Here is a 16,871-nt window from a genome sequence, read left to right as displayed (position 1 = left end):
AGAGAGAGAGAGCGAAAGAGAGAGAGCGAAAGAGAGAGAGCCAAAGAGAGAGAGAGCGAAAGAGAGAGAGAGCAAAAAATAGAGCGAAAAAGAGAGAGAAAGAGAAGAGAGAGAGAGAGAGAGAGCGAAAAAGAGAGAGCGAAAGAGAAGAGAGAGAGAGAGCGAAAGAGAGATAGCGAAAGAGAGAGAGAGAGAGAGCAAAAAAGAGAGAGCGAAAGAGAGATAGCGAAAGAGAGAGCGAAAGCGAGAGAGAGAGAGAGAGAGCGAAAAAGAGAGAGAGAGAGAGAGCAAAAAAGAGAGAGTGAAAGAGAGAGATAGCGAAAGAGAGAGAGAGCAAAAAAGAGAGAGCAAAAAAAGAGAGAGCGAAAAAGAGAGAGCGAAAGAGAGAGAGAGAGGGAGAGAGCAAAAAAGAGAGAGCGTAAGAGAGACATAGCGAAAGAGAGAGCGAAAGAGAGAGAGAGCGAAAAAGAGAGCGAAAGAGAAGAGAGAGAGAGAGAGCAAAAAAGAGAGAGCGAAAGAGAGAGATAGCGAAAGAGAGAGAGAGAGAGAGAGCAAAAAAAAGAGAGCGAAAGAGAGAGAGAGCAAAAAAGAGAGAGCGAAAAAGAGAGCGAAAGAGAGAGAGAGAGAGCGAAAGAGAGAGCGAAAGAGAGAGAGCGAAAGAGAGAGAGAGCGAAAAAGAGAGAGAGAGAGAGCAAAAAAGAGAGAGAGCGAAAAAGAGAGCGAAAGAGAAGAGAGAGAGAGAGAGCGAAAAATAGAGAGCGAAAGAGAGAGAGAGAGAGCAAAAAAGAGAGAGCGAAAGAGAGAGAGAGCAAAAAAAAGAGCGCGAAAAAGAGAGCAAAAGAGAGAGAGAGAGAGAGAGAGAGCGAAAGAGAGAGCGAAAGAGAGAGAGAGCGAAAGAGAGAGAGAGCGAAAAAGAGAGAGCGAAAAAGAGAGAGAAGAGTTAGCGAAAGAGAAGAGAGAGCCAAAGAGAGAGAGAGTGAAAGAGAGAGAGAGCCAAAGAGAAGAGAGAGCCAAAGAGAGAGCCAAAGGGAGAGAGAGCGAAAGAGAGAGCGAAAGAGAGAGAGAGCAAAAAAGAGAGTGAAAAAGAGAGAGAGCAAAAGAGCGAAAGAGAAGAGAGAGCGAAAAAGAGAGAGAAGAGAGTGAAAAAGAGAGAGAAGAGAGAGTGAAAGAGCGAAAGACAAGAGAGAGCAAAAAAGAGAGAGCGAAGAGAGCAAAAAAGAGAGAGCGAAAGAGAGAGCGAAAGAGAGAGCGAAAGAGAGAGAGAGCGAAAGAGAGAGAGAGAGCGAAAGAGAGAGAGAGCGAAAGAGAGAGAGTGAAAGAGAGAATGAAAAAGAGAGCGAAAGAGAGAGAGAGCAAAAAAGAGAGAGCGAAAGTGAGAGATAGCGAAAGAGAGAGATAGCGAAAGAGATAGAGAGCAAAAGAGAGAGAGAGCAAAAAATAGAGCGAAAAAGAGAGAGCAAAAGAGCGAAAGAGAAAAGAGAGTGAAAAAGAGAGAGAGCGAAAAAGAGAGAGAAGAGAGCGAAAGAGAAGAGAGAGCCAAAGAGAGAGAGAGCAAAAGAGAGAGCGAAAGAGAGAGAGAGCAAAAGACAAGAGAGAGAGAAAAAGAGAGCGAAAGAGAGAGAGAGCGAAAGACAAGAGAGAGAGAAAAAGAGAGAAGAAAGAGAGAGCGAAAAAGAGAGAGAAGAGAGAGCAAAAGAGCGAAAGAGAAGAGAGAGGTGACGCGTCCCTAGGAGGGGTGCGTCACTTGAGTGGGTTGAGTCACTGATGTGATCTTCCTGTCTGGGTTGAGAGAGCGCCCACCCCTCCTTTGGGTTGTGCCGTGGTGGAGATCTTTGTGGGCTATACTCGGCCTTGTTTCAGGATGGTAAGTTGGTGGTTGAAGATATCCCTCTAGTGGTGTGGAGGCTGTGCTTTGGCAAAGTGGGTGGGTTATATCCTTCCTGTTTGGCCCTGTCCGGGGGTGTCCTCGGGTGGGGCCAAGGTGTCTCCTGACCCCTCCTGTGTCAGCCTCCAGTATTTATGCTGCAGTAGTTTATGTGTCGGGGGGCTAGGGTCAGTTTGTTATATCTGGAGTACTTCTCCTGTCCTATCCGGTGTCCTGTGTGAATTTAAGTATGCTCTCTCTAATTCTCTCTTTCTCTCTTTCTTTCTCTCTCTCGGAGGACCTGAGCCCTAGGACCATGCCTGAGGACTACCTGACATGAAGACTCCTTGCTGTCCCCAGTCCACCTGGCCGTGCTGCTGCTCCAGCACAACTGTTCTGCCTGTGATTATTATTATTTGACCATGCTGGTAATTTATGAACATTTGAACATCTTGGCCATGTTCTGTTATAATCTCCACCCGGCACAGCCAGAAGAGGACTGGCCACCCCACATAGCCTGGTTCCTCTCTAGGTTTGTTCCTAGGTTTTGGCCTTTCTAGGGAGTTTTTCCTAGCCACCGTGCTTCTACAGCTGCATTGCTTGCTGTTTGGGGTTTTAGGCTGGGTTTCTGTACAGCACTTTGAGATATCAGCTGATGTACGAAGGGCTATATAAATACATTTGATTTGGATGAGATCCCACTGCATCCTCTCAAGCAAATCACTCATCACAGTGAAGTGTCTCTCTATGTACCACCTCTCCCTCTCTGAGACCCTGCTTTCCTCCTTGCCTCCCTCCTCAAGGCTCACAAATCAATGTTGCGTTGCGCTGAGCCAATGTAATTCCAGTCTCACATGAACCCAGTAAGCTAGTTTACTATAAAGAGAACATCTAGAGCCAGTGTCTTCTAAGGAAGATCTGACACAATCAGGGAGAGAGGAGGTCAATCCTCTTATCCAATAACTTTCTATTTCTAATTCATAGTGGATTATCTGGTAATAGAGGATTCTGAATCAACTATTACTAATCAGGTTAGACAATCTGGGTAGAAAATTCATGAACAAAAATACTCCACATTAGGCATTGCTCCACATTAGGCATAAATGATGTCACAGCGTTGAACGCATAATAATGAAGCTAAATCTGTATTATGGATTAAGAAAGATATACAGGTCTTGGGATCCAATTGATTGAAAGACTATGACAATTGATTGACTTGGCAACGTGCTTCAGCATTACTCACCCCTCTCTCTCTCTGAAAAGTTGCTCCCTTGGTGTGTAACTCTGCAATTACCTGGCGTTGTGTTTACCCTGCACTGTGTGCAGTAGCTATCAATAATTTAAAAGTATACACTCTCACCAGAGCCCTGATGGCTTGGACTGTTGGAAATATAAAACACAGGTCTACTCCTGCCTAAAATAGACTACACTAGACCAGGCCTGCACATTGGAGGTTTTCGTCTACCTTCCCTGTGTGGTAGTGTGGTGCAGTGTCCCCAACCCTGCTCCTCCAGTACCCCCAACAGAACTTATTGTTATTGTAACCCTGGACAAGCACACCTGATTCAACTTGTCAACTAATCATCAAGACTTCAATGAGTTGAACGAGGCGCGTTTGTCAAGGGCTACAACAAAACGGTGACTGTTGGGGGCACTGGAGGACCAGGGTTGGGAAACACTGCTGTGTTGTTTACCCAGTAATGATTTGACCTGCTATCGTCCTTATGTTAATAAGCAGACACACTTGCTTTGTGTTTGGGTGAGGAGATAGGGTACTCCTTGTAGAGATCTCATATTCTGAGCAGGCTTCCCCAAAAGGTTTCCTTAGCCACAGATGTTGTATCATCTTAGTCTATGCACCATTCCTAGGTCACATGACCCCCCCCAGCAGCACCGGGCACTGTCACATGCTTTTACACAAGGCCACACCAGATTAGGAGTTAAATCAACTCTTTGTTTTGCACTTAACAAAACACATTGAGTTCTATTCTGTCCTCAAAGATTCCTTCTTTGAATGGTCCTTGCCAAAATCTTGTTGATGGGGTTGGTTGGGTTGTGCTTGTGAAAAAATATACAGTATTTACAGACTCCTCAATACTGATATAACTTGTATCATACAAGAAGTGAGGGGTGGAGAGTAGACAATCAATAATTATTGGTAAATTGGTAAAATATGTAAACACTGAGTTTATTAGATACCAATCTTCTTGAAAAAAGTAAATAAACAACAGATTGAAAGTAAGTATTATGTGTCAGACTACAGTCGTGGCCAAAAGTTTTGACAATGACACAAATATTAAATTCCACAAAGTTTGCTGCTTCAGTGTCTTTAGATATTTTTGTGAGATGTTACTATGGAATGCTGAAATATAATTACAAGCATTTCATAAGTGTCAAAGGTTTTCATTGACAATTACATGAAGTTGATGCAAAGAGTCAATATTTGCATTGCTGACTCTTCTTTTTCAAGGCCTCTGCAATCCGCCCTGGCATGCTGTCAATTAACTTCTGGGCCACATCCTGACTGATGGCAGCCCATTCTTGCATAATCAATGCTTGGAGTTTGTCAGAATTTGTGGGTTTTTGTTTGTCCACCCGCCTCTTGAGGATTGACCACAAGTTGTCAATGGGATTAAGGTCTGGGGAGTTTCCTGGCCATGGACCCAAAATATTGATGTTTTGTTCCCCGAGCCACTTAGTTATCACTTTTGCCTTATGGCAAGGTGCTCCATCATGCTGGAAAAGGCATTGTTCGTCACCAAACTATTCCTGGATGTTTGGGAGAAGTTGCTCTTGGAGGATGTGTTGGTACCATTCTTTATTCATGGCTGTGTTCTTAGGCAAAATTGTGAATGAGCCCACTCCCTTGGCTGAGAAGCAACCCCACACATGAATGGTCTCAGGATGCTTTACTGTTGGCATGACACAGGACTGATGGTAGCGCTCACCTTGTCTTCTGCGGACAAGCCTTTTTTCAGGATGCCCCAAATAATCGGAAAGGGGATTCATCCGGGAAAAACACTTTACCCCAGTACTCAGCAGCCCAATCCCTGTACCTTTTGCAGAATATCAGTCTGTCCCTGATGTTTTTCCTGGAGAGAAGTAGCTTCTTTGCTGCCCTTCTTGACACCAGGCCATCCTACAAAAGTCTTCGCCTCACTGTGCGTGCAAATGCACTCACACCTGCCTGCTGCCATTCCTGAGCAAGCTCTGTACTGGTGGTGCCCCGATCCCCAGCTGAATCAACTTGAGGAGACGGTCCTGGCGCTTGCTGGACTTTCTTGGGCACCCTGAAGCCTTCTTCACAACAATTGAACCGCTCTCCTTGAAGTTCTTGATGATCCGATAAATGGTTGATTTAGGTGCAATTTTACTGGCAGCAATGTCCTTGCCTGTGAAGCCCTTTTTGTGTGAAGCAATGATGACTGCACGTGTTTCCATGCAGGTAACCATGATTGAACGAGTAAGAACAATGTTTCCAAGCACCACCCTCCATTTGAAGCTTCCAGTCTGTTATTCGAACTCAATCAGCATGACAGAGTGATCTCCAGCCTTGTCCTCGTCAACACTCACACCTGTGTTAACGAGAGAATCACTGACATGATGTCAGCTGGTCCTTTTGTGGCAGGGCTGAAACGCAGTGGAAATGTTTTTTGGGGGATTCAGTTCATTTGCATGGCAAATAAGGACTTTGCAATTAATTGCAATTCATCTGATCACTCTTCATTACATTCTGGAGTATATGCAAATTGCCATCATACAAACTGAGGCAGCAGACTTTGTGAAAATTAATATTTGTGTCATTCTCAAAACTTTTCACCACAACTGTAGTGGATTTACACTTATGGAGATGAGAAACGGAGTCGGCCTTCACTCTGCAGTCATCCCAGATAGATCTTATATACAGTGATCAGGCAAGCTTTAAACCATTGCTTTAAGCGGGGGTAAGGGAATGGAAATCAATGCCGCCTCAGAGAAGCCACCAAGCTAGCTTGGCCTAGAGGAAACTGTCAATAGAGAGCTGCATCCTAAGCACTTCAAATGTAAATGTTTCTGCTACAGCACCAAAACCAGGAATTTATCATTCATCTCAATGCGGTGAAGGTTGTCTGGTATTCCTCCACATATTAAACCATGAATTTAAATAATTACTTTAATAATATGTAGAGTACCAGTCAAAAGATTGGACACACCTAATCATTCAAGGAATGTCTTTATTTTTTTTATATTTTCTACACTGCATGTAGAATAATAGTGAAGACATCAAAACTATGAAATAACCCATATGGAATCATGTAGTAACCAAAAACCTGTAAAACAAATCAAAACATATTTTAAATGTGTGATTCTTCTAAGTAGCCACCCTTGATGACAGCTTGGCACACTCTTGGCATTCTCTCAACCAGGTTCATGAGATAGTCACCTGGAATGCATTTCAATTAACAGGTGTGCCTTGTTAAAAGTTAATTTGTGGAATTTGTTTCCTTTTTAATGTGTTTGAGCAAATCAGTTGTGTTGTGACAGGTTAGGGGTGTATACAGAAGACAGCCCTATTTGATAAAATAACATGTTCATATTATGGCAAGAACAGATCAAATAAGCAACAGTGATACGACAGTCCATCATTACTTTAAGACATGAAGGTCAGTCAATACGGAAAATATCAAGAACTTTGAAAGTTTCCTCAAGTGCAGTCGCAAAAACCTATGATGAAACTGGCTCTCATGAGGACAACCACAGGAAAGGTTGACCCAGAGTTACCTATGCTGCAGAGAATGAGTTCATTAGTTACCAACTTCAGAAATTGCCGTCCAAATAAATGCTTCACAGAGTTCAAGTAACAGACACATCTCAACATCAACTGTTCAGAGGAGACTGCGTGCATCAGGCCTTCATGCTCAAATTGCTGCAAAGAAACCACTACTAAAGGACACCAACAAGAAGAAGAGACTCGCTTGGGCCAAGAAACAAGAGCAATGGACATTAGACCGGTGGAAATCTGTCCTTTGGTCTGATGGATTTTGAGATTTGGGGTTTCAACCGCCGTGTCTTAGTGAGACGCAGAGCAGGTGAACGGATGATCTCCGCATGTGTAGTTCTATGGAGGAGGAGGTGTGATGGTGCTCTGTGATTTAAAAAAATGTCAATGCACACTTAACCAGCATGGCCTACCACATCATTCTGCAGCAATACACCATCCCATCTGGTTTACACTATCATTTGTTTTTCAACAGGACAATGACCCAACACACCTCCAGGCTGTGTAAAGGATATTTGACCAAGATGAAGAGTGATGTAGAACTGCATCAGATGACCTGGCCTCCACAATCACTCGACCTCAACCCAATTGAGATGGTTTGGGATGAGTTGGACCGCAGAGTGAAGGAAAAGCAGCCAACAAGGGCTCAGCATATGTGGGAACTCCTTCAAGACTGTTGGAAAAGCATTCCAGGTGAAGCTGGTTGAGAGAATGCCAAGATTGTGCAAAGCTGTAATCAAGGTGGCTACTTTGAAGAATATAAAATAAATGTTGATTTGTTTAACACTTTTTTGGTTACTACATGATTCCATATGTGTTATTTCATAGTTTTGATGTTTTCACCACCATTCTACAATGTAGAAAATAGTCAAATAAAGACTTTTGACTGCTACTGTATATATATATATATATATATATGTGATTCTTTACAAACAGTGTGTACAACACATTAAGAACACCTTCTTAATATTGAGTTGCAATTCCTGACATTTAATCCAAGTAAAAATTCCCTGTTTTAGGTCAGTTAGGATCACCACTTTATTTTAAGAATGTGAAATGTCAGAAAAATAGTAGAGAGAATTATTTATTTCAGCTTTTATTTATTTCATCACATTCCCAGCGGGTCTGAAGTTTACATACACTCAATTAGCATTTGGTAGCATTGCCTTTAAATTGTTTAACTTGGGTCAAACATTTTGGGTAGCTTTCCACAAACTTCCCACAATAAGTTGGGTTCATTTTGGCCCATTCCTCCTGACAGAGCTGGTGTAACAGAGTCAGGTTTGTAGGCCTCCTTGCTCGTGCATGCTTTTTCAGTTCTGCCCACAAATGTTCTATGGGATTGAGGTCAGGGCTTTGTGATGGCCACTCCAATTCCTTGGCTTTGTTGTCCTTAAGCCATTTTGCCACAACTTTGGAAGTATGCTTGGGGTCATTGTCCATTTGGAAGACCCATTTGCGACCAACCTTTAACTTCCTGACTGATGTCCTGAGATGTTGTTTCAATGTCTGTATCCACATAATTTTCCTATCTCATGATGCCATCTATTTTGTGACGTGCACCAGTCCCTCCTGCAGCAAAGCACCCCCAGAACATGATGCTGGCACCCCCATACTTCACAGTTGGGGTATTGTTCTTCAGCTTGCAAGCCTCCCCCTTTTCCTCCAAACATAACGATGGTCATTATGGCCAAACAGTTCTATTGTTGTTTCATCAGACAAGAGGACATTTCTCCCAAAAGTACGATCTTTGTCCCCACGTGCAGTTGCAAATCGTAATCTGGCTTTTTATGGCGGTTTTGGAGCAGTGGCTTCTTCCGGCCTTTCAGATTATGTAGATATAGGACTCGTTTAACTGTGGAAATAAATAATTTTGTACCTATTTCCTCCAGCATCTTCACAAGGTCCTTTGCTGTTGTTCTGGGATTGATTTGCACTTTTCACATCAAAGTACGTTCATCTCTGGGAGACAGAACGCATCGCTTCCTGAGCGGTATGAGGGCTGCGTGGTCCCATGGTGTTTATACTTGTGTTCTATTGTTTGTACAGATGAACGTGGTAGCTTCAGGTGTTTGGATATTGCGCCCAAGGATGAACCAGACTTGTGGAGGTCTCCAATTTTTTTTTACCTGAGGTCTTGGCTGATTTTATTTTCCCATGATGTCAAGCAAAGAAGCACTGAGTTTGAAGGTAAGGCCTTGAAATACATCTACAGGTACACCTCCAGTTGACTCAAATGATGTCAATTAGCCTATCAGAAGCTTCTAAAGCCATGATATAATTTTCTGGAATTTTCCAAGCTGTTCAAAGGCACAGTCAACTTAGTGCATGTAAACTTCTGACCCACTGGAATTATAATACAGTGATTTAAGTGAAATAATCTGTCTGTAAACAATTGTTGGAAAAATTACTTGTGTCATGCACAAAGTAGATGTCCTAACCGACTTGCCAAAACTATAGTTTGTTAACAAGACATTTGTGGAGTAGTTGAAAAACAAGTTTTAATGACTCCAACCTAAAAGTACTTCCGACTTCAACTATCTATTTATATATAAATAAAAATCAATGTCTTGGATATATAAAGAGACATGTGACAAAGAAGCCCAAACCCAACAAACTGTTTATTTGGAAGAGTCAGATAAAACAGGCAATATGAAGAAATATTCCATGAAGATTATTTTCAAAAGGCTTTCTTTTTCTTAAATTCAGAGGATGCAAAAAAGAGAATAGTAACAATATAGGCCTAACAATTATAATAAGGTCACTGTAATCGAGGGTAGCTCTTGCAGAGTTCATGGTCCCTAATGTCCCCCCAACCGCCGTTCTTCACGTGGGGCGCCACCCCCCCTGCCCCGTTAGCCGGAAGTCTCTTAGTAATCAGCAGGTTCTTGGGGAACAGCTGATTGCTGCTGCTCTGTAGAATGGTATCTATCTTGGTCTTTTGGCTGGACGGCATGCACACGGACTTCTTGTGGTGCATCCCGCAGTCCCCGGCATGGAAGACGCGGGGTGCCTCGCTCACCATGACCTTCCAGTAGGAGGGCAGGCAGGTTACGGTCAGGTGCTGCAGGGACCAGTCCCAGTTGTAGTCGTCATAGGTGCAGAAGGCGTCGGTGCATTGAATGAGTTTCTGGTAGGTCTCCCTGCTCAGAGCCATGCCCATGTTGTGCTCGGTGGACTTCCAGGCTTTCACCTCCACCTTGTTGGCTTTACTGGGGTAGCTGATGTGGCCGTAGCTCCCCAGAGATAGGATGTCACAGTCAGGGCAACTCTCCCTCTTCAGGATCGACATCAGCTTGAGGAAGTGGAGGAAGTCAGGGGAGAGGAAGTGGTCCTCCTCGATGAGAAGCACCAGACCCCGGTGGTCCTTCAGGGCCCGGACCCTGTCCCACACAAAGTGCAGCTTCCACCACCAGTGGTGCTTGGTCTGGGAGAACTTGGCCTCGCGGTAGTGGCCAAACGAGTCGGGGTACTCTGCGTTGATGCAGCCCAGCTTTAAGGCGTCTATCTTGGAAATGTCTCTGGGGCAGTCCCTGGGGTCGTGGCCCGGGAACTCCTGGGGGTACAGTTGGATGCTGAAGGGAAAGAAGATCTGGAGAACCTGGCAGAAGTCCACTGAGGCCACCACCTGGTTGATCTCGGGGGACCAGAAGTCGTGGCTGAAGATCAGCAGGATGCTCTCCACGCCCCTGGCCTTTCTCAGACTCTCCACCAGCAGCCTCAGGTAGTCAGGTCTGTTGTGCACCTGGACCACCACCACCAGATCATCCTTCTTCCTCGCTGCCCTGAACTGCTCCTCATGTCTCACTGTCTGGTCAAAGTTGAGCTGGAACACAATGCCACGGTAGACCTGGGTGGTGTTGTCCACCTCTGGTTTTACCACCTCCTCTTTCTCCAGGTGCTTTTCAGGCTGGTTCTTCTGGTGTGTCTCGTTGACAGGTGCGATGGGTGGTAGGTTAGGTATCCGGCTGACTGCAGGTGTGGCCTGCGGCTGTGGCTGCACCTGGCTACTGCTGCTTCTCCTCGCCCCCTCAGCCTCTTTCACGACCACCACCCCACTGCTCTTCTTCTGCTTCCCACTGGTCCAGAAGGCTAGGCCACACACCACCACCACCAGTGTCAGTATCACCACCTGGAGATAAAATACAAATCATATCCTGTGCCCAGTTTTGGACTCAATCCTGCCTGCTATTGCAGTAATTTTACTAATGTTGTCATTGGCATTGTTATTTATATTATCTTATTTGAAATACTTATACGATACAGTAAGATTGTGTAACAGAGTTCATATGAGTTTACAGGAGTTAATAGGTTATTCAATCATTCAATTGATCCAGTGGGTCCGGCTTCTTCAACTGAACTAAATGTGTCACAATATATGACATTTTATTGTATATGACTGTTCTCAAATACATTTGATTTGTTTGTGCCATTTAAAACATGCCCAGTACAGAAACATGCAGCACATACACATGACTTGGGACTCGTCGTGTATTGTACCTTCCTCTTGTAGACTCGGAATCTCATGACAGGCAGTCACCCCCCTTGGGAAGGGAGAGGAGTTGATTGTAGAGAAACTGAAAAAAGGCAGGTTTGCAATTTCTAATGGCACTGCTGTGCTTGGGGGAGGCAGGCAGGAAGGGAGGCAGGCAGGGAGTCTTGATAGAAAACAGTTTAAAATTCTGTTGGTTGCTAACACTTGTTGCTAGCACACATTTTTAGAATGTAGACATGTGTCTTTGTGGAATATAAGTGATGCCATGTGAGATTCCCATAAGGCATGTTGGTCTCAGAGGCTGCAGTGTAGAGTTGTGCATGGAACCCACTGGAAAACAAAATAAGAGAAATAAGAGAAATTTTTACCATTTCTTATTGTCTTTACTAAACATGGCTACTTTATTAAATGCAACCCACCTACATACCATAAATAATAAAACAATGGCTGTTATCGGGGTCCATATACAATTTTCCAGTAAAATAAAACATAACTGATTTTTTAATAAGAGCGGATACGGTGCACTCGGAAAGTATTCAGACCCCTTGACTTTTTCCACATTTTGTTACGTTACAGCCTTATTCTAAAATGTATTAAATAGTTTTTTTCCCCCTCAATCTGTAAACACCCCATAATGACAAAGCAAAAACAGGTTAGACATTTTTGCAAATGTATAAAAAAAAGTCTAAATGGAATTATCACATTTACAGTATTCAGACCCTTTACTCAGTACTTTGTTGAAGCACCATAGGCAGAAATTAAAGCCTCGAGTCTTCTTGGGTATGACGCTGCATGCTTGGCACACCTGTATTTGGGGAGTTTCTCCCATTCTTCTCTGCAGATCCTCTCAAGCTCTGTCAGGTTGGATGGGGTGCGTCACCACACCAGATCTGTGCCTCGACACAATCCTGTCTCTGCGCTCTACAGACAATTAATTTGACCCCATGGCTTGTTTTTTGCTCTGACATGCACTGTCAACTGTGGGACCTTGTATAGACAGGATTGTGCCCTTCCAAATCATGCCCAATCAATCGAATTTACCACAGGTGGACTCCAATCAAGTTGGAGAAACATCTCAAGATTGATCAATGGAAACCGGATGCACCTGAGCTCAATTTCGAGTATCATAGCAAAGGGTCTAAATACTTATGTAAATAAGGTAATTATATATATATATATATATATATATATATGCTAATATTTCTAAAAACCTGTTTTTGCTTTGACATTATAGGGTATTGTGTGTAGATTGATGAGGAAAATGTGTTATTTAATTTATTTTAAAACAAGGCTGTAATGTAACAAAATGTGGAAAAGGGGAAGGGGTCTGAATACTTTCTGAATGCACTGTAAGTGACAACCCATGTAACAAATGCACCACTGCCAATGCCCCATACATTGACAATAACGTTCCCGATAACCAGTAGACTAAATGTCAAACTGTAAGAGACATGATCATCATGTAGGCCTAATACTTTGTGAAGATAAAGTATCTGCAGCCATTCATCACGATTTAGATTCTTCATTTAGACATACCAGCCTGTGCTCCACTTTAACAGTCTATGATTAGTTCCCTGTTCTCTTCTCGTCTTTGCAGCGTTTCTTGGTTGAACTAGCTCATCTGTGTCTACTGCCCAGAGGCACTATCACAATCAATACCACATATCAAGACATCCACAAAATGGAAAGCTAAATAACCTTTGCACTGGATCAGACTCCCTAGCCTAAAACACAACAATGATGTTCAAATAGATTGTAGACATCAGCCTACGGTGTCCTTAAAGTGTACATTATACGCCTGTGCTAACTTTCACTACATGACACGATACACGCACAGTTAACAAGATGTAGAGCTAAACTAGCCACCGCCTATCATTTCAATCTAGACCGTTTTCTATGTTTCTGAACAGTAATGTAATAAACATTTCGGTATAACATGTACTCCTTCCCATGGCACATGTTGGTCAAGAAGGAAATGGGGGTTCTCTAGCCAAATCTAGTTCATGTAAGTGAACGTAGCTTCCTCCTCCCTACACCATCAATCGTCTTGTTAGCGCCTGGAGCGGTGGACACCGACATCAAACCACCAACCCCATTTCGCTCGAGATTCGTGCCGTGTAGGTGTAACGTTACATCATTCACAACTAGTTAGCTAGCTATATTTAGACGCCTAAACGTTGTTTACCGGGTGATGTTATGGTAGCTAATAGCTAGCTAGCAAGCTACATTTGTCTCGTAGAAGTTAGCTGGAGCGAGCGTATTATATTTAAAAGCAATCACTCCGTAGTCGCGCCTCAGTCATTGGCCAAAACAGACTGTCGCAACCACTCTCACAGTGCGAAGAAAATGCGTTTGTATAGTTACCTAAAATATTAGTCGTGCTGTGCAGCTTTCTTTGCCGAAATTAACAGTGCGGTGAATCGAGGTATTCATTCTCCTCCATTCCTTCTCTCCTGCTCCCAATTTCGGGGCAAAATAACACATTAGCCAGCCAGCTAGCTAGCTAGCTTACGTTGGCAAGAAGTACCAAATACGGAACCACTGCCTAGCTTTGACTCCCACAATGCATTACTCCATAGGGTCTCTCAAGACATAAAACATAAATTGATATATTAGGCTAGTGTGCTACAATGTTGCATTCAACTGAACTATTGAATTGTAATTTATAACAATGTAACAATATGGAGATTTTACATGTAGTCGGTATACTATTTATTTAGAATTAGTAGTTTGTTTGTAGATAAACAAAGGCTTCTTCTGATCTGTTTTCTTACAGAATTTTTTTTATAGGCGACTATGATAATAATCTAAACCAGTTCGATATTATTGTCGGTATATTACATTATTCTTGATTATATTCTATACAAAAGAGAGGCAAAACGAGTATCATTACTAGCCTAACTTCAGGCCATTATTGTTAAATATTCAAGAAATCATGAAAAATAAATGATGGTCCAATTGGCATTACTTTACATTTCAAAGTTGGAAAGTATCCAAAGAATTTTTACTGGAACACTTCTGTGTTGGTAGTTGTTGTACACCGTACGTTCTGTTGTATTTGTTTTTCTTATTAAATACTAATTGCAGTATGAAACAAATTGAATCTTGCTGATTTTATTATGTACTTTTCTATTGATTCACATACTATTGGTATAATTACCTTTTTTTTCAATCACTTTGGTGCAATTTTCACAAGTAAGTTGTAAATTTTCACAACTCTAAAAATACAAATCTATACAGATCATCAAAATGGCTCATGTTTCAAAACTCTAAGCACATTTTCAATTTACAACACACAATTCAATTGTTGATAACACCAAATCACTCAATTTGGATACATATTCAATCTAATTATCTGCTTTCAAATGCAATATTCACTTTACTTTGGATATGATTTTCTTGTCATTTGTAAACAATACAATTAACTATATCACTTAATCAAATTGCTCAAACCGGATAACTAACTACTGAACCAGGAAGTTTGGGGTGGGGCAGGTTGGGGACAGGGGGAGCAGGTACCTGACTATTGGTGGCTATTCAGCAGGTTGATGGTCTTGGGGTAGAAGCTATAGGCCAGTGTTACAGTTTAGCATACCACCCTCTGTAGCTCATTACGGTCTGCGGCGGTGGAGTACCAGGCTGTGATGTAGCTCGGCAGAATGCTCTCGATGGTGCTCCTGTAGAATAGTGCGAGGGCCCTCGGGGACAAGCTGCATTTCTTCAGCATCCTGAGGTTGAAGAGTCGCTGTCATTACTTATTCACCACGGTGTCCATGTGGCTTGACCATTTTATCTCCTTGGAGATGTGTACTCCGAGGAACTTGGAAAGAATGGGGTCGTGCCCAGCCTGGTTCCTCTGGAAGTCCACAATCAGCTCCTTTCTTTTTCTGATGTTGAGGGTGAGGTTGTTTACCTGGCACCACACCGTCAGAGGTCCTACCTCCTCGTCGTTGTTGGTAATCAGGCCTGTTACTGTCGTGTCCTCAGCAAACTTGACGATGAAGTTGGGACTGTGTGAGGCCACGTAGTCATGGGGGTGGCCCGTCAGCAAGTCCTCCCATAGGGAGGAGTTCACTCCCAGGGCCGTGAGCTTAGAGTGCAGTGTGGAATGCAATGGTGATTGTGTTGTCCGTGGATTTGTCTGGGTGGGAAGCGAAATGAAGAGGATTGAGTGTGTCGGGGACAGAGGAAGTGAGTGGTCTTTGACTAGCCTCTAAACCCACTGAATTGTGTAGTGTACAATACACTGCTGAAATGACTAGGTTATACACTCCCCAATCAGTTTATAAGGTACACCACCCCATTCACAAAAATAGATTGCTCTTACAGACAGTGAGCCACGTGGCCGTGGCTTGCTATATAAAGCAGGCAGGCAGGCAGGCATCGAGGCATTCAGTTACTGTTCGTTTGAACATTAGAATGTGCAAAACAAGTGACCTAAGCGACTTTTAGCATGGTATGATCGTTGGTGCCAGGTGCGCCGGATCCAGTATCTCAGAAACGGCCGCCCTCCTGGAATTTTCTCTCACGACAGTGTCGCCATCGTTTACAGAGAATGGTGCGACAAACAAAAAACATCCAGTCAGCGGCAGTCCAGTGGGCGAAAGCAGCTTGTTGATGAGAGAGGTCGAAGGAGAAAGGCAAGAATTGTGCAAGCTAACAGGTGGCCACAAACAGACAAATAATGGTGCAGTACAATAGTGGTGTGCAGAACGGCATCTCGGAACACACAACTCGTTGATCCTTGTCACAGATGGGCAATTTGCAGCAGACGACCACACCGGTTTCCACTCCTATTGGCTAAAGACAAGAAGAAGCAGCTCCAGTGGGCACGCGATCACCAACACTGGAGAGTTGAGGAGTGGAAAACATTGCCTTGAACATGACAGTGAGTTCAGTTTACTTGAGTGGCCTGCGCAGTCCCCAGACCTCAATCCAATAGGATGCAATGGTACAGGCTGTTCACAGCATGAATGTACTGCTGTCCAGGGGCGGCAGAGTAGCCTAGTGGTTAGAGCATTGGACTAGTAACCGGAAGGTTGCAAGATCAAATCCCTGAGCTGACAACGTACAAATCTGTTGTTCTGCCCCTGAACAGGCAGAACTGTTCCTAGGCCGTCATTGAAAATAAGAATTTGTTCTTAACTGACTTTCCTAGTTAAATAAAGGTTAAAAAAAATAAAAAAAATACGTGTTTATATTTTTGTTCATTTTCTAGTAATGTGTTTCTAATAAACATGTATTTCCAGCCATCGGAAAAATGTGCCAAAGCGATTGAATTTAAAAAAAATTAAGAATGTTGATATTGTTCATATCACATTTAAGGCATTTTTTTCATGCATGTTATTTAATGTATGATTGCACCAGGACCCTGCATCAAAACCAGATCATTGGGGCCACTTGGGTATAAGGTCCATTTGAGAGCATTTCGCTACACTGGCATTAACATCTGCTAACCATGTGTATGTGACAAATACATTTGATTTGATATGGAGAAAGATGGGCAGACTAGTTATGGGTATCTAATATTGCATGTCTCGTTTTGAATGAATGATTTCTGCTTGTGCAAATGCTTTGTTGAGCTCTTCAACCAAATAACTATCCTGATATGGGGGGGTGGAACTGAAAACCTGTACCTTCAGAATCTATGTAAGTCCGCAGCCGCACAATGGTCCAGATGGAGCGATTGATGTGTTGCTACTGCATGTTGTTGGCGTCTTCTAGTGGTGTACTACAAGAATGCACGCAACGCG

The 16,871-nt window shown here is 43.1% G+C and overlaps 1 protein-coding gene across 4 annotated transcripts; it reads right to left on the bottom strand.

The window, feature by feature from the left end:
* Positions 1-9,225: 9,225 nt before the first annotated feature.
* On the bottom strand, positions 9,226-15,184 carry LOC110522477 (alpha-1,6-mannosyl-glycoprotein 2-beta-N-acetylglucosaminyltransferase). Of its 4 annotated transcripts, none has more exons than XM_090233109.1 (3): positions 14,638-15,184; positions 11,124-11,448; positions 9,226-10,755 (listed from the first exon to the last, which is right to left on the bottom strand). In XM_090233109.1, the coding sequence occupies exons 2-3, from the start codon at positions 11,148-11,150 to the stop codon at positions 9,385-9,387; spliced, it is 1,398 nt and encodes a 465-aa protein (XP_090089235.1). In that variant the 5' UTR covers positions 11,151-11,448; positions 14,638-15,184; the 3' UTR covers positions 9,226-9,384. The 4 variants fall into 4 exon arrangements, with proteins under 4 accessions (XP_090089235.1, XP_021456581.2, XP_021456582.2 ...); XM_021600906.3 differs by having other exon boundaries at positions 11,094-11,448; positions 14,638-15,132; XM_021600907.3 differs by lacking the exon at positions 14,638-15,184 and adding an exon at positions 13,483-13,801.
* Between the last annotated feature and the right edge of the window lie 1,687 nt (positions 15,185-16,871).

The sequence above is a fragment of the Oncorhynchus mykiss genome, chromosome 4, assembly GCF_057628025.1.
Source record: "Oncorhynchus mykiss isolate SJ-2025 chromosome 4, ASM5762802v1, whole genome shotgun sequence".
Lineage (NCBI taxonomy): Eukaryota > Metazoa > Chordata > Actinopteri > Salmoniformes > Salmonidae > Oncorhynchus > Oncorhynchus mykiss.
Note: the sequence above shows the minus strand (reverse complement) of the source record. Positions and strands in the feature narration are given on the sequence as shown.